The sequence below is a fragment of the Chrysemys picta genome, chromosome 12 (assembly GCF_011386835.1).
Source record: "Chrysemys picta bellii isolate R12L10 chromosome 12, ASM1138683v2, whole genome shotgun sequence".
NCBI lineage: Eukaryota > Metazoa > Chordata > Testudines > Emydidae > Chrysemys > Chrysemys picta.
Window position 1 is genome coordinate 8172016 of NC_088802.1, and position 22423 is coordinate 8194438.

General features: G+C 52.4%; 1 protein-coding gene and 1 long non-coding RNA gene across 3 annotated transcripts; one reads left to right on the top strand and one right to left on the bottom strand.

Annotated features, from left to right (window-relative positions):
- The first annotated feature begins 1123 nt into the window (after window positions 1–1123).
- Window positions 1124–22012, top strand: LOC101939341 (C-type lectin domain family 2 member D-like). Of its 2 annotated transcripts, XM_065564287.1 has the most exons (8): window positions 1124–1819; window positions 10226–10485; window positions 10903–11003; window positions 12120–12194; window positions 16704–16796; window positions 17066–17241; window positions 19502–19605; window positions 20183–22012. In XM_065564287.1, exons 2-8 carry the CDS (start codon window positions 10469–10471, stop codon window positions 20331–20333), a joined length of 717 nt encoding a protein of 238 aa, XP_065420359.1. In that variant the 5' UTR covers window positions 1124–1819; window positions 10226–10468; the 3' UTR covers window positions 20334–22012. The 2 variants fall into 2 exon arrangements, with proteins under 2 accessions (XP_065420359.1, XP_065420360.1); XM_065564288.1 differs by lacking the exon at window positions 10903–11003 and having other exon boundaries at window positions 1157–1819.
- On the bottom strand, window positions 5030–6758 carry LOC122173121 (uncharacterized). Its single transcript, XR_010591996.1, has 2 exons — window positions 6281–6758; window positions 5030–5589 (listed from the first exon to the last, which is right to left on the bottom strand). It is a non-coding gene; the product is annotated as an uncharacterized LOC122173121 (long non-coding RNA).
- Window positions 22013–22423: the final 411 nt, after the last annotated feature.

Genomic DNA, 22423 nt, shown 5'->3' on the forward strand with positions numbered 1-22423 from the left:
TGACGAAGGGCAAGGCACCACACGCAAAAGGGGCTCCATGACTGGACAGAGCTAATTCCCGGAGCACCCAGCGGGAGGCGCCAGCAGTGGTGAGTCTTGACCCCGTCACAATGGGCCAATCAGAAAGGTGACCTTGCTCTGCATTCTTTGGGCAGCACGTCTTGTGGCGCCTAATCTCCATATTGTTCCTTGGCCGCAGCGCCGCACGCACGGCCTCCCTGTGGCAATGTGGCAGCGCCAGCTGTCCCCGGCTCTGCAGAGCCGGTTCTAGTCCCCCATGGCCTTACAGAACGGGGTTGGTGACCAGTTCGCACACGCTTGGCTCTCTGCAGTTAGCAGCACCTTGGACTCAGTGGGGATTGTGTTTCTTGGAACAAGGAGGTTTAGAGGCCGAGGGAGTCTCAGCGAATTCTTTAAGGGGTTGTGAGCGCTGGAGAACAACCAGGGAACTTCAAATGCCAGAGGATCTGGGGAACCATCAGAGGATGGAAGCGGGGTTTAAATTCAGGCCTTCAATTCTCATAGTGTATTTCCTGGAGGGCCCGCAACACACACAAACCCCACACAGAGCTCCAGGCTTCAGCTGCCGGCAAGGGTTCTGGGGGCTTCAGCCTTGTGGGGGCACTGGGGCTTCTGACCCACAGGAAGTGTCGAGGCATAGGGCTCCAGGCTTCAGCCGTGGGGCTGGCTCATGGCCTCCCAGAGGTTTGAAAATATTTACTGGTGCTCTGCTCCAGCCAGCTCCGGTTGAATTGAAGCCCTGTTTAAATTCCTTCCTTGGGAGTGGAATTGGAGGGAGGACCATGTGCATTTCCTGCCAGTGACAGAGGGCCCATATGTGTGTGTCTGTGCTCCTGGGGGCAGTAATGATGCATTGTCCATAGCAGAGCTTTGGAGCTGTGCTCCGGCTCCGGAGCAAGCTCCAGGCAAAAACCTGCAGTTCCACTGCTCCGGAGCTGCTCCGCGCTCCAGCTCCGGGCTCCGCTCCAAAGCCCTGGTCCATAGTTAAGCTGACAGGCTTCAGGCTGGTGCAGTGTATCTCCCACAAAATCATTTAAAAGCTGCTTCTCTTGCTCTAAACATCGCCTCCCCCGGAATCCCCGGGGCCTCAGCTGCTGAGTACAAGGACACAGGAAATAAATTCCAACCTTCGGATTTCACATTTCTTGTCTGCCAAAGGGCCACTGATTTGGGAGGAACCGACGATGATGCCTCGCTTTATGCACCAACAATGCACCAAATGCTGTAGAATGATGAATAAAAACTCCAGCCCCTCTCCCCAAGGAGCTTAAAATTAAAATTGACGATGAGCAGATGGTTTGTTTCCAAGCGACTGGTGACGTTCCGTGCGCATGTGGTTGTGTAGTCTCTGAAGAATGTACTCTGTTTATACAGATCTCAGTCGTTCACTTACTCCCCAGCCCTGCCCCTCTGGGGTTATTTACAGTTAATCTGAAGAAGTCTGTCTTTTATACAGCTCATTTTGGGAAGGGAGCTATTTTGGTAGTTGGGAAGGAATCTGCTATTAGTGACCGCAGCGGCCGAGCCTCCCACTGAAATGTTTTTTCCCAGCACAGGGATTTTCACAGCGCCATGTTCCAGACGCGGACCTGAGACACAGAGAGACGCAGCAGGGTTGTCTGTGGCAGAGCTGGGAATTGAAGCCAGCGCTCTTGGGTCCTAATCCAGCACTTTAACCGTCCTTCCTGGAGCGGTAAATTATATGAAGCAAGTCGAAAGCCCATCCTAGGTGGGCTCCCATGCAGGCCCACCTTCTCCTCTTGACGCCAGCCCAGGGACCCTGTAAGAAGCAGATAAGGTGCGTATGTTCAGATCCTCTGCTGTATCCCTCGGCTGCTTCCCACCGCGGCCCATAGCTGGGCCTTTCTCACAGTCTCTTCCCGGGTTCTCTTCTGCTCATCCTAAAAGGGGGAACCAAACTAGTTCTGGGAAGCAAAAGGACCCACCCAAGGAGGCTCTGACATTTCGGCGTCCGTCCTTCATCCACGGGGCTAGCTCAAGAGATCCACCTCTGAGCCGGGCTTTTCCTCGTTTAACTCCTCTCTCCAGGCACTGGTGTAACGGGTGGGGCTGACTGGGCCCCCCGGCTCTCACAAAGCCCTTCCTGGGGAGCGTGGGGTCTGTACAGCCCATCGCAGTTTCCGTTACAGACCTGTCTCTGCAGGGCCGTCCTAGACATTTTGGTGCCCTACGCAGCCCCCCGGCGGGGGGGGGAGGGGGGGGGAGGGGAGGAAGGGATGGACGGAACATCCCCAGGCCTCTGTGAGAGGGGGAAAGAGGGGAAGGAGCACGTTTGGGGGCAGGAGGGAAACTGCCCCCCAGCACAAGCCGGTGCAGTGGAGGGGGCTGGGGCCGGGTTGCTCCACTTCCCGCTGCCCGGTGAGTGCAGGGTGCCCGACCCCTGCTGCAGTCCCCCGGGATGTTGCTTAGGGGAAGGAGTGGAGTGGGGGGGGATGGGGCAGAAAGAGGCAGGGCGGGGCAGAGCGGGGGTGGGGGCTTTGGCGAAGGAGTGGGGGCAGGGCTGGGGCAGAGCAGGGTGAGAAGAGGCAGGGCAGGGGCAGAGCAGGGGTGGGGGCTTTGGGGAAGAGGCGGAGCAGGGGCGGGGGCCATGGGGAAGAGGCGGAGCAGGGGTGGGGGCAGCTTTCCTGGGTGGCTCAGCCAGCCGGAGGATTGGGTTGGCCACTGGAGCTGCACGAAGCCACGTAAGACACCAGGACATTTTGGGCAATTTGGTGCCCCAAATTTCCTGGTGCCCTATACAGCTGCGTACTTTGCGTATGGGTAAGGACGACCCTGCGTCTCTGCTGCCAAATGGGTGTGTGCGTGTCCACAAATGCGTGTCCCTTCACGCCCCCTCAGTGTGTGCATCCTAGTCCCCGCGCCCACATAACGCACCAAGACGCATGTCAGATTTCTACCCGCTCTGGTGTGTCCCGTTGCACCCCCCGATCTGTGGGCCTGTTTTCTCTCCCGGGGGCGTATTATAATGTGATCTCATGCTGGGAAGAGGATCAGGTTTCAGGAGAGACCTATATGCGAGTGTGTGAGATGAGAGACACAAGATGACCCCTTGCGTGTGTGTGTGTCTGTTGTACTCCGCACTCCATTCCTTCGAATGATAAATAACGCCCCCTGTTTAACTACCCGTCTAACGCGCTGTGAGCCTCAGTGCAATCCAGGCTGAGTAAGAGACCTTGCCAGCCACTGCTAGGCTATGGGCCAGTGGTTTTCAACCTGTGGCCTGCAGCCCCGGGTTCTCCGCCGACTAGGGGCACGTCTACACCTACAGTTCCAGCGCCAGCCGTTACAGCACCGCTCAGAGAGCGATGAAGGGAAACTGCCGTTGTGTGTTCACACCGACAGCTGCCTACGCAATAGCGTGTTCACACTTGCGGCACTTGCAGTGGTATTCGGAGCAGTGCACTCTGGGCAGCTTCCCACAGAGCATCGCTGCTTCTTCTGCTGCTAAGACTTGTGGGAAGGTGGAGGGGGCCGGGGGTCATCCTGAGTCCTGTCCCAATGCCCCGTGATGCATTGCTTTGCATCCCAGCAATCCCTGTGCTTCCGCCCGCATTTGGCGCCATCCTTCGACGGTTTGTGTACTGTGCACCCTGCCTCTTCAGGCTGCAGGAATGGATCCTGAGTTGTTGACCAGTATGCTGCTTGCTCTGACCAACATTCACGAGGGGCAGTGGAATTATTCCTTAAACTACAAAGACAAGAGGAGTGCGACATTGATCTTGCCACACATACTAGTTACGACACAAGATTGTTTGTGGCATTCACGGAGGTGCTGACCACAGTGGAACGCCGCTTTTGGGCTCAGGAAACAACCACTGAGTGGTGGGATCACATAGTCCTGCACATCTGGGATGACGAGCAGTGGCTGCAGACCTTTCAGATGAGGGACGCCACTTTCATGGGACTGTGTGATGAGCTCACCCCAGCCCTGCGGCGCAAGGACACGAGAATGGAGCTGCCCTGTCGCTGGAGAAGCGTGTGGCGATTGCACTGTGGAAGCTGGCTACTCCAGACTGCTACAGATTGGTCACTAACCAGTTCAGAGTGGGAAAGTCGACCGTTGGAGTCGTGTTGATGGAAGTGTGCAGGGCCATTGATCGCATTCTGCTGCGAAAGACCATGACTCTGGGCAACATGCATGACTTTGTGGATGGTTTTGCACAAATGGGCTTCCCTAACTGCAAAGGGGCGATAGATGGCACGCACATTCCAATTCTGGCACCTGACCACCTAGCCACCGAGTACGTTAATCACAAAGGGTATTTCTCAATGGTTCTCCAGGCGCTTGTGGATCACCGTGGGCGTTTCACAGACATTATCGCAGGCTGGTCCGGAAAGGTACGTGACGCCCGCATCTCTCAGAACACTGGCCTGTCCAGGAAGCTGCAAGTAGGGACTTTCTTCCCGGACCAGAAGATCACTATAGGGGAAGTGGAAATGCCCATTGTGATCCTGGGAGACCCCGCCTACCCCTTAATGCCGTGGCTCATGAAGCCATACATGGGGAACCTTGACAGCAGCAAGGAGCGGTTCAACAACAGGCTGAGCAAGTGCAGAACGACTGTTGAGTGTGCTTTTGGCTGTTTAAAGACCCGCTGGCACTGCCTAGATGGGAGGCTGGACCTGGCCAATGACAATACTCGTATGCGTATAGCCGTGTGCTGTACGCTCTATATTTGTGAAGGGAAGGGTGAAAGCTTCACTCAAGGTTGGACCGCAGAGGCTCAGTGTCTGGAGGCTGAATTTGAACAGCTGGAGACCAGGGCTATTAGAGGGGCGCAGTGCGGGGCCATAAGGATCAGGGATGCCTTGAGGCAGAAATCTGAAGCTGAAAGCCACTAGCATTTGTTGCTATGCTCGGGAGTGCAGTGCTTGTAATGCTAGGAGGTGATTGTGATTGGTGCACACGATGCACTATGAAGTTTTAAGAAAATTGCCTGTTGCTTTGCAGGGCTCTGCTTGCTTTCAATAATAGAATAAAGATTGCTTTCAAACCAACACAATTCTTTTATTGAAAAACAGCAACCGGAGGAGAGAGACAAACAAAAAAAACCACATCAGCAGTGAAGGGGATGGGGGAAAGGAAGGTCCCAGGAGGAGGTGGGGTCCCAGGATGGCTAAAGATTTGTGTATGTCCAGGGATCATATCCAACCCTCTCCTTTCGAATACAGTGCAGCGGGTACTGTACTTCAGCAGGGCTAAGTGCAGAGGGACGGGTGTTGAGTGCAGTGGGTAGTGGGAGTCTGCAGGGCTGGACTGTGATGGGGGAGGAGTGGAATGCTGCGGGTACGGACTGGAGCCAGGAGGTTAATAAGAGTCTGTTGGTGGTGTCTGGGGGGCGCATGGGAAAGAGTTTTGCAACAGCGGCTGCAGGGGAGGGCGGGCGCGGAGCTGCTTGGTTTGAAGAGCTAGTATAGCCTGGAGCGTGGAGTGCATCATGACCTCACGCAGAAAGTCCTCCTTAGTTTTTCCTGGCCGCTTTCTAATTCTGCGCAGCCGTTCAGCCGGCGATAACAAAGAGGGAGGCTGGGCTCCCAGGGTCATCTCTGTGAAGCCAAAACGCAACCTTTTACAGAAGCAGTATTGTTTGCAACACAGAGAGCACTAATTCAGTGATTTAAAACACAGCCAGTATTCACATACTGTCACTGACTGGCTGACCCCAGGCAAGCACATATGAAACACAAGACCCCCAAAATGGTGAGTAGCCGCAGGGGCAGAGGCAATCAGTGTTCCCGGACCCTGCTGTACGCTGGGCACGTGGCTTTTGGGGAGAGCCAGCACTATGGGGGGTGGGGTGGCCTTATAATCATTCCTGTCCCCACACATTCCACAGGAGGTGATCATTAGGGAAGATCTCTCGCTGCTGAGGGTGAGCAGGGAATCAAGGGAGAGTTTTCTCCAAGACTGCGGCTTCTGCCCTGGCCCTTTTGCAGCTCCCCCGTGTGCAGCAATGGTGTCCCCCCCACAGTGACGGCAAAGTGGTGCAGGAAATGTACCGCTAATGGAGCAAGAAACAAAGCAACTCTGCCAAGGAACCTGTGGCAGCCGATTGCCCCGTATCTCCAGGAGAGTTTCCTGGAGATCTCGGAGGCAGATTCCCGTGAAGTGAGGGAGTCAATCAACACCCTGTTCCGCTGCTCAGACTATGGTAACATACAGACACAAGCCTGCTTTCTGCAACCCTCCTGCCCTCAACAATTTGCTTCAGTGATTCCCAAAATCAAAGCCACTTACCAGGAGCCTCCTCGCCTGTTTGCGCTTTGCCAAGCTCTGACCGCTGCTCCCTGCATGCATATCTGGCCTCTGAGTCATCCTCTGCCTCTGGGTCCCCCTCCCCCTCCACATCCTCATCCAAGATTTCCTCCTCCTGGCTCGGTCCACTCTCGACTGGCACGCGAGCCACCGACATATCTTCAGTGGTCTTCGCAGTGGAGGTGGGGTCACCACCGAGTATCACATCCAGCTCTTTGTAGAACCGGCAGCTCATGGGTGCAGCACCCGAGCAGCGTTTTGCCTCCCGCGCCTTGTGGTAGGCGTTCTGCAGCTCCTTCACTCTGACCCTGCACTGCAGTGTGTCCCGGTCATGGCCCCTTTCTGTCATGCATCATGAAATCTGTCTGTAGGTATCATAATTCCTACGGCTGGAGCACAGCTGGGACTGCACAGCCTCCTCTCCCCAAATACCGATGAGGTCCAGCAGCTCGGCATTGCTCCAAGCCTGGTGCGTGGAGCAGGCATGGCCACCTGGAAAGATGTGTTGAAACCACTGCATGCATCACCGAGCAAACAGGAAGGGGACTTTCAAAATTTCCAAGGAATTTACGGGCTGGGGATGATGGTTGGTCACCTGAGGGCAGGGCAGTAGAGTTCAAACCCACGGCCAGAGAGGCCAGAGCAGTCATTGTGGGACACCTCCCGGAGGCCAATCGCAGTGCTGTAATCACCACGGTGTCTACACTGGCACCGCAGCGCTGTAGCCCCGGCGTAGAAAGCTCTACGCCTCTCATCGGGGTGGTTTTTTAACAGTGCTGCAACGACACAGTTTCTGTGCACTAAGTGGCTTGGCAGGGTACACACCTCGGGAGTTACAGCACAGAAAGCTGCTTTACTGCACAGAAACTTGCCAGTGCAGACAAGGCCTTGGTCTGAGATTTCCAAAGGGGTCCGCACCTCTGTTCAAAATTTTTTAGGAGTCCGCAAATGAAAAAAGGGTGAAAACCGCTGCTGTAGGCCAATGCATTTGCTGCTGCCCCATATTGGTGGGAGAAGCCAACAAACTCCCTTGTCCGTTGGGTTGGAAGGATTAGATTTTTGTCGTTAAATGCCAGGAAAGTTTAGCTTCACCGCACACACACTCAAAAGGAACAAAACCTATTTCCATTGATAAGAATTTGAAATTTGACACAAGGGCAGTAGAAGCGCCCTAAAAGTGTGTGTGTGGGGTCACTGGTGCCCAAACTGTAGCCCCGCCCCCACACCGCCCCTTCCCTCTGCAGCCCCGCCCCCACACAACCACTTCTCCCTGAGGCCCCTCCCCTCCCCCCAGGCCCCGCCCTCACACCAACCCTTCCCCCGAGGCCCTGCTCCTGTGCCGCCTCTTCCCCACAAGATCCTGACCCCCACACTCTTCTCCCCCCTTACCCTCCTCGCTCTCCCCTATGGCCAGTAAAAAGTGGGAGGGCCATGGCCCCCTGGCCCCTGTTCCGGTGCCCCTGAATTGACATTTAGCAAAGTAAGAAAAATGATGCCTGAGAACATATTAGACTTTGATTTACGGCTATTGACTTTGTCTATGTGGAGGTAACGTTGACAATTATGTGTTTTGATGCTCATAAAGCTAATTTAACTTCTTGAATCGCAACATCGACTCTCATTAAATACGTGTTGCCTCCCCCTCCTCCCCATCGTTTCCCACTACTGTAAACGTTTAAACTGATCAAAATGCTTTCATTTCACCCGCAACCCCTGCTCCATTTTGTCCAAAACTCAGCGCCTTAGGCCAGGGAGATGGCTGGATCTGTGTTGATTGGGAATAGGTTTAAGATCAACTGAAACAAGCTGCTGTTAAACCGGAAGAGGAGGGTCTATGCAGGGGACCGTTTGCACTGGTTTAACTAGATTGGTTCTGAAGCCATTTACATTAAACTGGTGCAGCTGCAGGTTTCATGCCCTGAAATATCTGCTGCTGGTCTCTGTGGGAGCCAGGACCCCTCGTCCGACACAGCCTGGGCACCCCGCTGTTCCTCGTGCTGACAGAGCTCTTGGTTCAGTGCTAGAAGAAAGCGCTTCTTCCTGGGATTCTTTTTCCACTGCCCCCGTGATGCCAGCCCCACTCAGTCTTAAGCAGCAGTGTAAACAAGGTGCCCAGAGCACAAACAGTGGGTGCTGAGCACAAACCAGCCACAGCTGTTCGGCGGCGCCTCCAATCAGCTAATCGGGGGGGCTCGGGAAGGGGCTTGTGGGAGGGCGGAGAACTGCGAGTGGCGGACGGGCAGGGACCTCAGGGAGGAGGTGAAGCAGAGACGGGAAGAGGCGGGCGAGGGTGGGGTCTTGGGGGAGGGTGTGGAGTGGGGGCAGGAAGAGGCAGAGTGAGAGCGGGGCCTTGGGGGAGGGGGCAGGGCGAGGGTGGGAAGAGGCGGAATGAGGGTGGGGCCTCAGGGGAAGGGGGCGGAGTGAGGATGGGAAGAGGCGGGGCGAGGATAGGGTCTTGTGGGAGGGTGTGGAGTGGGGGCAGGAAGAGGCAGAGTGAGAGCAGGGCCTCAGGAGAAGGGGGCAGAGCGAGGGTGGGAAGAGGCGGAAGGTGGGTGGGGCCTCAGGGAAAGAGGGCGGAGTGAGGATGGGAAGAGGCGGGGCGAGGACAGGGTCTTGGGGGAGGGTGTGGAGTGGGGGCAGGAAGAGGCAGAGTGAGAGCGGGGCCTTGGGGGAGGGGGCAGGGCGAGGGTGGGAAGAGGCGGAATGAGGGTGGGGCCTCAGGGGAAGGGGGCGGAGCGAGGGTGGGAAAAGGCAGGGAGAGGCCGGGGCCTCTGGGGAGGGGCAGAGCGAGGGTGGGAAGAGGTGGAATGAGGGCAGGGCCTCAGGGAAAGAGGGCGGAGTGAGGATGGGAAGAGGCGGGGTGAGGACAGGGTCTTGGGGGAGGGTGTGGAGTGGGGGCAGGAAGAGGCAGAGTGAGAGCAGGGCCTCAGGAGAAGGGGGCAGAGCGAGGGTGGGAAGAGGCGGAAGGTGGGTGGGGCCTCAGGGGAAGAGGGCGGAGTGAGGATGGGAAGAGGTGGGGCGAGGACAGGGTCTTGTGGGAGGGTGTGGAGTGGGGGCAGGAAGAGGCAGAGTGAGAGCAGGGCCTCGGGAAGGGGGCGGAGCGAGGGTGGGAAGAGGCAGAAGGAGGGCAGGGCCTCAGGGGAAGGGGGCGGAGTGAGGATGGGAAGAGGTGGGGCGAGGACAGGGTCTTGTGGGAGGGTGTGGAGTGGCGGCAGGAAGAGGCGGAAGGAGGGCAGGGCTTGAGGGGAAGGGGACGGAGCGAGGGTGGGAAGAGGCGGAAGGAGGGTGGGGCCTCAGGGGAAGGGGGCGGAGCGAGGGTGGGAAGAGGTGGAATGAGGGTGGGGCCTCAGGGGAAGGGGGCGGGGTGAGGATGGGAAGAGGCGGAAGGAGGGTGGGGCCTCAGGGGAAGGGGGCGGAGCGAGGGTGGGAAGAGGCGGAAGGAGGGTGGGGCCTCAGGGGAAGGGGGCGGAGCGAGGGTGGGAAGAGGCGGAAGGAGGGTGGGGCCTCAGGGGAAGGGGGCGGGGTGAGGATGGGAAGAGGCGGAAGGAGGGTGGGGCCTCAGGGGAAGGGGGCGGGGTGAGGATGGGAAGAGGCGGAATGGGGGTGGGGCCTTGTGGTGGAGAACTCCTGGGAAAAACGACAAGTCGGTGCCTATGTGCCCAGGTCACCATAGCTCAGTCTCTCGGGGGCTCGTTTACACCCAGTGCAAAACAGCTCTGGGGCAGCAGCCGTTGCGGCTCCAGGGCCGAGCTAACAATGAATCGGGCCCATCGGTGCTACAGGAGGTTGAGGCAGAGCCAGCAGGGATCAGAAGGGATCCGGGGAAGATTTTTCTCCAGTGTGTTAGCTGCTGCTTTTTAGGAGCTATAATATTTTCCTGCTTGCGCTGAGTCATCCCTGTCCTGCCCCCTTATCTCCCCTCTCCAGCCTATGCCCGCAGAGGTGAACAGGCTTGTGAGATAGCCGTACTAGGCACCACAGCCTGGGAAAACCGCAGTCAGGAGGGAGAGACGCGGGTGTCTCTGCTCAGGGGAGCGGACAGCTGGGGAGCCAGAAGCTGTGATGGACTCTGGAGGGGAAACACGGGTGCAGTTGCCCTGAACCGTGAGAGTGGGGAAAAATACATCTGCTGATCTCAGACGTATAAATCTATCTCCCTTCTCCATATACATGCAGCCCAATGGGCGGTGAGTGAAACCTTTTGCTCTCCCCAGGACTGCTGGGGCAGGGACTGTCTCTCGCTGTGTGTCTCTGCAGCACCTGGCGCAATGGGGCCCTGATCTCAGCTGGGGCAGGGCCTGTCTCTCCCTGTGTGTCTGTGCAGCGCCTGGCACAACAGGGCTCTGATCTCAGCTGGGGCAGGGCCTGTCTCTCCCTGTGTGTCTGTGCAGCGCCCGGCACCACGGGGCCCTGATCTCAGCTGCAGCCTCTAGGTTATATTGTAACACAACTAGCTATTGTTATTAACAGATACATTTGCAATGGGGGCAAAGGAGGTGCTCAAATATTACAGCCACAGGAGCCTAGATCAATAGAATTTGTAGCAGCAAGAGGTGCTAAGGGCTTGAGTAAGGGACACAGACCTGAACGATCTTCATTCCCAGGTGCCTGTTTAAGGGGGAAAGTCGCACTGACACAGCTGAACAGCCCCCCACCCCCATAGCCGCCATGGGAAGGGAAATACGTGGTAACCGCTACATGACGGGTACGTCTCCAGAGGAGATCACATGGCTCAGATACTTAAAAGGAGCCTGTGGAGTTTGAGAATGTGGTGGGAGAAGCGCAGCCCACTTTAGCTTTACCCTTATCTGGCAGCAGTAGTAAACTGTTATCCTCTGGGTGGCCCAATTGCTGGAGGGGGAGGTGACACACGCTTTGCCAGTACACTGCATGCTCCTGGCCCAGGCTTAGGAAAAGGCTAGGCTGTTATCTCAGCCTGGAGGCGGGGGGCAGGGGGTCACGGTGGACAAAGCAACGCAGCGCAAGCTCTCAGTGTGACGCTACGTCGGCTGTGATGCTCGGACTCCGGGCAGGGGAACAGCGAGTGGTGCGGTGATTTGACCTCTGCGAGGTTCGTTGGTGAGAGCGCTACTGGAATCCCACACCCAGATTGGCTGTCTGTGTTGTAAAACCGATGGTGAGAAATGGGAGGGAATTGCTCAGCAGATGACCACAAATGTGATTCAAGGGCTGGAGAAAACAGAGAGACGTCGAGAATGCCGTCGGTTTAGCTTATTAAAAAGATCAAGAGGTGACTTGATCCCAGTGTACGAGTACCTTCGTGGGGAGAAAAGACCAGGTATCGAAGGGCAGAAAGGCATAAGCAACACCAACGGCTGGAAGCTGAGGCCAGACAAATCCCAGTTGGAAGAAATAAGGTGCAAATGTGGAGCAGTGAGGAGGATGAGCAATTGGAACAAAGGACCCAGGGAAGCAGTGGCTTCTCTTGATGTCTTCAAATCCAGACCGGACACCATCCTGGAAGATGCTTGAGTCAAAGACAAACTATTGGGCTCAGTACAGGTGCAACTGGGTGGAATAATCTGGACTATACAGGAGGCCAGATCGGATGGTCTAATAGTCCCTGCTGGCCTTAAAAATCGATGCCAGCGGTGTGGGGACTGTCAGGCATTGGAGGCTATTAAGGCCAGGGGAAGCAATGACTATGGGGATCGCATGGCAATACATGCATTTAAAACAACCCAGGGAGAGGGTTCGAATGGGGCAATGCAAGTTGCATTAGGTCTATCACACGGCCCATTCCTGATGGATTTAAAGGGAAAGTGCACAATTAAAATAACTGCCCTTGTCTTCCTGGTAGGTGGAGAGACAACAGTCCCGCGGCTGATTGGCAACACGATGAAGGAAGAGAGGCCACAAGCAACTAGAGATCCTGGTAAATATTTTTGTCTTGGTTAAGAGAGGTTTCAGAGCGACCTGGTGATGTGATTTGTAGAGGGACCAAAAAGGGGTAGGGGGAGTTGATGCCCTTTTTGATGAGCTAAAGGACTGAAAAGGGTTAGTATGTTTGTTTCATGCTTGTTTTTTTACATTAGTGAGTCAAATCATTTCTACCCTGGAAGGCTTTATGGCCAACTGAAGAACTGGGGTCGTAAAAGGCTGTCAATCCAGAAAACTGTGTGCAGTACCCATCAGCCCCTCTCAAAAATTAATATGGGAGAACCAGACTGGTTCAGCGAGGGTGAAGGGCCTGGGAAAAGCCTCCTATGAAGAGTAACTGAAAAGATTAGGGTTGTTAGAGAGGATACTGATAAGAGGGGACAGGATAAAAGGCTATCAAACAAGAGATGGGATAGAGAAGGCAAATCGGGAGTGTCTGTTCTCCCTGTCTGCTAGTACAACAAGGGGATGTTCAGTGAAATTAAAAGGTGGCAAATTCAAGACTGATCAGAGGAAATACTTTTTCAGACAATGTGTGATTAAACTGGGGAACTCACTGCCGCAGGAAGTTATTGAGGTCAAAGACTAGAAAGGATTCAAGGAGGGAATGGATGTTTTTATGGATAACAAGAATATCAACAGTTATCTCAATTAATGATAAAGATTTTGGAAGGGATATAAACCCTCTCTAATTTCACCTCTCCTGGCCCTTGGAGTCTCCTAACCTGGCAAAGTGCGGATTGGCACCGTCTGTGTGGAGTGGAGATGCCAGGTATGTGGAAAGCCAGTCCCTTGGAGACTTGGAAGGGAGAGAAGCAATGATGGTTGTATTCAAAACAGCTCTGTAGACATGGAGGGAGCAGGATGGGTGCTTGGACATCTCACAGGGTGTTAGGCCCTGCATGGAGCAGAAGGGAAAGTACTTGGTTGTATGAATGGACAATCTCTTTTGCATCATGGTAAGTGGAGAGGTGATTGTCCACATGCTCCCTGTCCTGAGAGCGGTGGAAGATAGGATAACAGACACAAGTTAATAATTCTGTGGATTACAGTAGCAACCTCAGTTGAGCTCCATTGTGCCAGGCACTGCACAGACACACAGCGAGAGACAGTCCCTGCCCCAGCTGAGATCAGGGCCCCGTTGTGCCGGGCGCTGCACAGACACTGAGGGAGAGACAGTCCCTGCCACAGCTGAGATCAGGGCCCCGTTGTGTTGGGTGCTGCACAGACACTGAGGGAGAGACAGTCCCTGCCCCAGCTGAGATCAGGGCCCTGTTGTGTTGGGTGCTGCACAGACACTGAGGGAGAGACAGTCCCTGCCCCAGCTGAGATCAGGGCCCCGTTGTGTTGGGTGCTGCACAGACACTGAGGGAGAGACAGTCCCTGCCCCAGCTGAGATCAGGGCCCCGTTGTGCCGGGTGCTGCACAGACACTGAGGGAGAGACAGTCCCTGCCCCAGCTGAGATCAGGGCCCCGTTGTGTTGGGTGCTGCACAGACACTGAGGGAGAGACAGTCCCTGCCCCAGCTGAGATCAGGGCCCCGTTGTGCTGGAAGCTGCACAGACACACAGTCCCTAACCCACAGAACTTGTCATCTAAATAAACAGACACAGGATGGGGAGGAAAGCAAAGACCGAGAAAGGAAGTGATTTTGACCACACAGGTCATTAGCAGAGTCAGGAACAAAACCCACATCTCTTGAATCTGAGGACAATGCACCATCCATATTGGCCCTCAGTGGCTTAAATATGAGATTTCACAAACATTTATAACTTGCCTCGGAAAGGAGATAATAAATTGAGGTTTTGCACTTTTATTTGCTTCGTTAATATATACTAAGATATACTAAGAAGGAACTAATTTCTTTATGATGACTAAGAATTCAGGGGATTTTTCTACCCTGAAAATCTCTATGGAGAACTGGCAGGATTAAGACCCCACAAATACTAAGGAATTTGGGCCAAGATTTCCAAAATGACTAACGATCTTGGGTGTCTACTGGATGCTCCACTTAAGACTACAGCTGGCTGGAAAATGCTGGTCTTCCCCCTCTCCCCCTGCAGAAAAATTCAATGTGAACAAAAAAAAAAAATTGTCATTAAGATTCCAGCTGAAAATTTTGACTTTACATCAAAAACTGAAAATTGTTGACCAAACCCCAAACATTTTGGGCCCAAAACTCAAAACTTTGTTTCCAGTTTTCCAACTATCCCCCCTCCCCATTCCCCGCCCCAAGTAAAGCAGACAAAGTGTGTGTGAAAATTTTCATTTTGGTCAAACCCCCAAGCCTTCGATTTTCCTTTGAGAAAAAGTTTGGATGGAATTTTTCCCCGGGTTTTGCATAGCTGAAACCCTGTAGAAGGTCTTGATTATCAGAAAGTGCTAAAAAATACACACACAACAGGCCACTTCAAGAGGTCTCCAAGTTGGATGTCCAAAAATTGAGGTTCCCCAAATAACTAGTCATTTTTAAAAGTCCTGGACTTGAGCAATTAGACAGGAAGGGTGGCTGCTCCTGCTTTTAAATCTAAAAGTCCCAGATTCAATCCTCATACATGATCCAACTGTGGATGCCTTTGAAAAATTGGCTAATTCATTATGTGTCTAAACGGGAGCTGAGCGATTGAAAATCTTGTCCCTATGGTGGCTTTATACCCTCTATCACCGAGCTGGTCAGAATTTTTCAGTGGAACAGTTTATGTCGGAAAATGCAGTTTCATTGAAATCAACACATTTCACAAAACTCTCTCCATTTTGACAACATGTGATGTGAAAGTTTGAAAATGCTTTGTTTTGCCTTTATCATTCTATTTTTTGTTTTGGCTTTTATATTATAATCATTTCAATATGAATTATATAATATATTAATTTGATATTATACCTAATATTAAAACATTATATGATATTTCAATATTATCAAAAGAAAACATGGGAAATGTTGATATTGACTTTTCATCCCTAATCGGGATGATTTTTTTTAAATACCAGAATTTCTCCTGGAACGGAAATTCCAGATTTTGAGCATTCTGCTCTTCTAAGACAAATCCTGGGCTGTCCCGGTAGCTCTCAACTAACTTAGTGATGGTCGTGAAAACCATTCTCCCCATCAACCACCGTATGGCCCCAAAGTCTCTAGTCTTCCAAAGGTAGTTAGTAGAGCTGAAGGAAAGCTTTTTCATTGAAAAGTGGCCTTTTAAAAATAAATACATAGTTTCACAAAAAGTTATCCAAATTCCTCATTCGTTGTGCTTTCGTTTTCAAATTTTTGCATTTTTTTAATTAAAACCATTATCTAAAAAACTGGAGGGGGGCGGGAGGCTGTGAGTGTACCAAAAACCCAGTTCTCCTTTTTTTCAATAATTTTCTAAAAAGGGGAAAAAATTATTTCTTTAGTTGGAAAAAAAAAAGTGGGTTTTCAAACTCTTCCAAAATGAAAGTAACTTCAAAATTGTTTGCAAAATGAGTTGTTGATGATTCGCCCACCCTTAGCATGTGGCCCTAAAAGATAAGCAGGGTGTTTAAAGCAGTAGCATTGGAACACGAGACCAGTCAGTCTGTGCAGGAGAGGTGGTGAAATATACAGAGCTAGATTTAGCCTCTCCTGCCAAGAGCAGGGCCGGCTCTAGGTTTTTTGCCACCCCAAGCAAAAAAATTTTTGGCTGCCCCCACACCAACCCTGGGATCTCACCCCCCCATACCCCCCCTGGGTTCTTTCCCCCCCCCCCCCGCACCCACTGCCACCCCAGCCCTGGGCTCCCCCCACTAGTGCTGACTCCGCCCGCTCCCCCCTCACCTCCAGCTGGTCCGGCGCTGGCAGGGTCGGGGTAAGCAGCGGGGCTCCCGGGCCGCGCCTCAGCCCAGGGTCCCTCCAGCCAGGGCTCCTGCCTCCAGGACCGTCCGGGACCCGGGAGGGCAGAGCCAGGGGATCGCCCCGGCAGGGGGCTGAGGAGCCGGCGCAGGGTAGCCCCAGAGGGAACGGAGCCCCGGAGAGCGGGATGTGGGCCCCGCACGGCAGCGCTCCGCCCTCTATGGCCCCGCTGCTGCCTCTGGCCACCCTGCCGCAGCCCTTGGGCAGCTCGGGCTGCTTCGCCCAGCCCCGGCTGCGGCGCCGGGGGGCAGCCACCCTGAACCACCTGCAGGCGGCTCCATGTGCCCCGCGGAGCAGCCCCCAGCCTGAATGTCCCCCGCTCGGAGCCTGCCCGGCCCAGCCACAAGGTGCAGGCGCTGCTCCCCCACGGCGCGAACCGCAGCAGCCCCAGGGCGCCCCCCGCGCACGACGCGCTGCTGCTGCCAGGGTCGGCTCTAGGTTTTTGCCAAAAAAAAAAAAAAAAAAAGGTGGCTGGAATGCGGCCCCTGAAAATGTGCCGCCCCAAGCACGTGCTTGGTTTGCTGATGCCTAGAGCCGGCCCTGGCCAAGAGGCAATTACCAGTCATTACAGTTCTCACCCTATGGCTGCTACGTTGGCTGCTTGTGACAATCTCCTTCAATATTGTTCTTTTTCAGCTCTCAGCCTACAGTGCATTCGAGATCAGAAGATTCCAATTGCTCTGGGTGTCATCATCGCAGTGCTGGTCTCCGTTATAATTGCACTGGCCGGTGAGTGCAGAGCCCTGACGCCCCTGATCTCAGGGGCTAATTCTCAGTCCCTCCTTTCGTGGCCACAGTACAGGCTGGGCACTGGGCCTCCCCAGGAGAGGAGTGGGACAGGGGTTGGGGAACCTGGGGGTCAGGCAGAGGTTGAGGGGGATGTAGGGTGTGTGTCTCCGTCGGGTGTTTGAGTCCCTTCTCAGGCAGGGACCCACATTCAGACACCAGCTCCAGGAGCAGGACGATCTCTCACCACAGCGCTACTTGCTTATTTTCAGTGAGAGCCCCCCAGGCTTGCCCGCCCCCCATCGACGCCGCGTGCCCGGACGACTGGATCGGAAACCGAGGCAAATGCTACTTCTTCTCCAAGATGGAAGGGAACTGGACATCCAGTCAAAGCAAATGCTCTTCACTCAGCGCCTCCCTCGCTGTGATTGACTCCCTGCAGGACCTGGTGAGGGAGAGACGCTCGCGCGTTGCAAACACAGCTGAGGGTTCCAGACAATTCTTCAGTGCGAGCCACTGACCCGCGCCGCTCAGGAGGTGCAAAGCGATGGGAGGCCGGTCCTGAACGGCCAGCGTTCGGGGAATCTCTGCTGGCGCAGGTGTCATAGTCCCCATGAAGCAAGAGCTCTGCTAACCCCAATGCATCGTGGGCATGAGGTCACCCAGGGATACTAAGCCAGCGGCATAATTTAAAGCAACTGCCCTGACTTAGTTCTAGGCTCGGCCGAACTCCATTTTTATTTCGACAGATAATATCAATGTTTATTTTTAAGCATTTTTTTTAAACCATCAATTTACATTTTCGCAGTAATGGGGAAGTGACGGGAGGCTCAGACAGTAGGGGGCGTTAGCAATCATTCTTTAGTGACAGTAGAGTAGGGGTAGTCAATTATCTTTTGTCAGGGTCCACATTGTTTGGTCAAGGTCAAGGGCCAGACTCCAGAGAAAATAATAATCATCATTTTAAAAGATTTCTGGAGTACGTTCAAAAGCGTCTGGTAGTTTGGATGGGCCCGCAGTCCGCGTATTGACTACTCCTGCGGTAGAGGTTGAGATTCAAAAAACTGAAGCTTTTTGACCTTTAAGAGTCTGGCCACAGGGAACTTGCAGACTGCTAAATGGCTCGGCTGGACGTGTTCACGGGCTAAAACCACCCCAAATACTTCTGGTCAAATCCTGTGGGACAGATGAACAAGTTCTCCCACAGCCCACTGTGGAGAAATATAATATATGGAGATATACCTCTCTCATAGAGCTGGAAGGGACCCTGAAAGATCATTGAGTCCAGCCCCCTGCCTTCACTAGCAGGACCAAGTACCTATTTTTCCCCAGATCCCTAAGTGGCCCTCTCAAGGATTGAACTCACCACCCTGGGTTTAGCAGGCCAATGCTCAAACCACTGAGCTATCCCTCCCCCCAAGGGGGCTAGGAACCCTAGAAAAGGATAGTACACGCCCACAGAAGCTGCAGTTCTGACTTCAGTTCAGGCCTGTGTATCGCGATAGGGACACACCAGCACCGTTCAGATGTCTGGGTTTCCACTCCAGCACGGGCTTGGAAACACAAGTCCCAAAGACCTTCGCTTAGCGTGCGGTGTAGACATTCCCAAATTGTCCGCATCATATGTCAAAGGACAAGGTAAATATCCTTAAACCAACCACTAATAAGTTCCCAAGCAGCATTTTTGTTGTTTTGCCCAGTTGTAAATTTCAATTATCAATGGAAATATTTTTTTCATCAATCTGTGAGTGGGTGTTGATGAAACAGACATTTATCAGCATTTATCTTTAAAAATCTAATCCTTCCAAGCCAACTTATTTAGCTGACCCACATTCCCAGAGTACCTGAGCACCTCACAATCTTTAATGTATTTAACCTCACTACAGGTGTGTGAATAATTGATTTTTTGATTTGGTGGCCAAAACAAAAAATCCAAGGGGGAAAAACTTGGTTCATTTTGAACCAAAACTGAATTTGGGTGATTTAACTCAACCAAATGAAAGACCACAAGACATTTAGTTTGGGGTCAAACTAAACATTTCCCATGTCAGTTCAAAACAGAATGTCAAACGAGTTCATTTCAAGATTTTCACAATGAATCATTTTCGACATCTTGGTTTTCAGTGTTTTTTGGCCAAAAACTATTCACCAAATCCAACTTGATTATGGTATATAAATACCTTCATGGGGAGAAAATGCCAGGTAGGAAAGGGCCTTTAGCTTAGCGCAGAAAGTCATAACAAGAATGGCTGGGAGCTGAAGACAAAGTCAAGTCAGAGATTGGGCACAAATATTTAACGGTAGGGTGCTTAATCACTGGCACAAGCTACTGAAGGAAACGACAGGTTCTCCGTCTCTTGAGGGCTTTGAAGCCAGACGGGGTGTCTGGCTGGAAGATCTGCGTTAGCCAAACACCAGTTATTGGGCTCAATAGCGGGAGAAACTGGTGAAAGGTGAAGGCCTGTGTTAGTCAGAAGATCAGACTGGAAGTAGAAGGGTCCCTTCTGGCCCAAACTCTATGAACCTATGAAATTTCTCCTGCTAAATTTGGGGCAAGAGGGTAACTTTGAGGACACGCATCAGAGTTAAGAAGTGGATACAAAGCATATGCTTCTAAGGGGAGAGCAGCTCCTGGGGAATCAAAGGCGGAGGGTAATTGAGGCCGGAGAATGAGGGACATGGCAGATATTTTGCTTTGCTTTCTGTAGGATTTCATGCTGCGCTATAAAGGGCCCCCTCACCACTGGATTGGCCTATGGAAGGAGCTGAACCAGCCCTGGAAATGGCCCAATGGAACCGAATTCAACAACATGTGCGTCCTTTTCTCTCTCTGGGGTACAGAGAACTGTAATAATCCCTTGGGCTTGGGTCATTAGCAGGAACAGAACCCACATCCACAAAAACAACTCAGCAGCTGGTGCCCCCATGTGGCTGGGTGCAGGGTGGCTGGGCCTTCCCCTTGGTCACCTCCTCCTGTTGGGTTGCCCACATGGGCTTCCCATGGCCTAGCCCTCCAGGCTGGTTGCCCAAAAGTTCAGTCCCCTTCCAGGGCATTGAAGTCCAGCTGTAAGTTGGACAGGGCCCAAGCTGGCATCCCCCAGCTGGCCTCTTCAAGTCCCTTCGGCCAGCTCCCCCTGTAGGCCGGCAGCAAAGTCCTTCCAAATCAAACGGAACCGCAGTCTCCTTTCAAAGAGCAGCAGGTCCTGTGGCTTCTATCAAACTTAGTCTATACAGACAAGACAAAGAATAAAAGGGGAAACAACCTTGTCAGAGCAACAGAGCCAGGATTAAAAAGCAGATCTCCTGAGCCACAGACCCGGCGGCTTCTCTGTATGGACTAGGGAATGCCTGTTGGTTTCATTTACAGTCCTCCTTCCTGCCTGTTGCAGGTTTCCAGTGAGAGGGGAAGGGCAGTGCGCTTTCCTGGATGACATTGGTGTCAGCAGCTCCAGATGCTACTCGGAAAGAGGTTTCATCTGCAGCCGGCCAGACGACTGCACTAGAAGGAAGCCAAGCGCCGCCAGAGGGGACACTGTCTAAGCTTAAGGGACCGCTGCAAACTCTTCAGTGATCGCAGATCTTGCACAATGGTCATTTTTAGGGGGCATCCTACCTCTGCAGCCATGGCTTTGCGCAGATGCCTGCAGAAATCCCAGTGACAAACACTAACCTCCTGCAAGATTTCTCCGTTACCACGCTGGGTTTTAAACCCTTTTTGTTTTTAGAAAAGGTGAACGTTGGGATCCCCTTGATATAATTCTGTGACCTTCATAACGAACTCAGATTCTGCAGAATCCCCGTTTTTTTTTTTTTTTTTTTAAGAGTAAGTTTCTAGCCTTTGTGGTTTCGAAGAAAACTGTTCTAATATGAACAGAGCTTGAGTCTGCAAAGAGCCTGCCATGACTCAGGGTACATCTACACTACAGGGGGGGGGGTCGATTTAAGATACACAAATTCAGCTACGTGAATAGCGTAGCTGAATTCGACGTATCGCAGCCGACTTACCCCGTTGTGAGGACGGCGGCAAAATCGACTTCTGCGGCTTTCTGTCGGCAGCGCTTACTCCCACCTCCGCTGGTGGAGTAAGAGCGTCGATTCGGGGATCGATTGTCGCGTCCCAACGGGACGCGATAAATCGATCCCCGAGAGGTCGATTTCTACCACCCGATTCAGGCGGGTAGTATAGACCTAGCCTCAGAAAAGTGCCTTATCATCAGGGCCGGTGTAACCACTAGGTGAACTAGGCGGCCGCCTAGGGAGCCAAGATTTGGGGGTGCCAAAAAGCAGCGCCCCCCCAAAAATGTTCACACTATTGCTGGAAAACGAATGAATAAAGAAAAGAGAAACGTCGTTGAACTCGCATTTTAACTTGTCGCTCTTCTCTCGTACATTACAGCTATAGTCTATGCGTTGCAGGGACAAGCGTACCGCTTCACTACACTACAAAGTGGCAACGACCTCACTTTTCTCGTCGCGCGCAGCCATTACCCGTTCCGACAGCTGTTTATAATGCCAAGTTTACTAGTTTTTGGAGGTTGTCGACTGAGGTTAACTAGTTTTGTTGAGTTGTTTCAGATCTAAGACAAATTGCTGCTCCATCTTTTCGCTAATACATAACATACTGACACAAAGTATTTGCGTGTATATGTTTATCATGTGTGAACATGCGTGTGTAGGGTGTTGAAATTTGTCATATTGATATTGTCAGTTGTTGTACGACAGAGTCGTTATTTTAAGAGGCATGCTATGTTGTGCAAAGTGAAAACAATAACAATGTCAACACTGTCAGTTTATTCATTTATTTTCATTAAATATGTAGACTAAATAATGAAATTAATACATTTTCAAGCCGAACGTGTATTAATTCTAATGAACAATGCCACATTATGCAGTATTCATTTTTGAAAGTTTATAATAAGTGATGCTCCGGGGGGGAATGGAGGGGGGGCACAAGGTGCAAGTTTCTCCTAGGGTGCAAAATATCCTTGCACCGGCCCTGCTTATCATGGAATTGGTGTGTTAACTCTGAAACCTATCAATGGCTGTGGGATCTAGACCAGCCAACATGACCCGACTCCAGGAAAGAGATTTTCAGATTTCAGGCCTCTGGACTCTACGCTATCACCCTAAACTTTGGGGGAAGGCCTAAAAATCAGAGCGCATTGAAATTTTTCATTTAGAAACATTAAAATTTCAAATTTTTAAAAATAAGGAGAAAATGTTTGATAAATGTCTCTTTTTTCCTCTAGCCAACTCCGCTAGAAATAAAGTGGTAGAGCCTGTTGGGACCCTCCTTTCAATTCCATCTCAAAAACTTGATGGTCTGAGTGGATCAGGGGGAAACATATTTTGAATGGAAACCTTTTTCCTCCAAGAAAATGGCTTTTTACCAAAAACAAACGTGTCTGTGTAACCCTTGAGAGGGGAAGTGATATCTTTTATTGGACCAACTTCTGCTGGGGAGAGAGAGAGATGAGCTTTCAAGCTACACCGAGCTCTTCAGGTCTGGGAAACGTACCCTAAACCCCTCTGTATTCACACCCTACACTCCACTGCAATTATATTTGCCCAAAATATACCGTGTAAGAGATCATTTGAATACTAATAGCATGCTGGCCAAATGCATGTGT

What these genes read in the sequence shown, in the direction of transcription:
- LOC101939341 (XM_065564287.1), top strand. An exon ending in CGTTATAATTGCACTGGCCG is followed by an intron (nt 16,797 to 17,065) that starts GTGAGTGCAGAG and finishes GCTTATTTTCAG; the next exon opens with TGAGAGCCCCCCAGGCTTGC. An exon ending in TTGACTCCCTGCAGGACCTG is followed by an intron (nt 17,242 to 19,501) that starts GTGAGGGAGAGA and finishes TGCTTTCTGTAG; the next exon opens with GATTTCATGCTGCGCTATAA.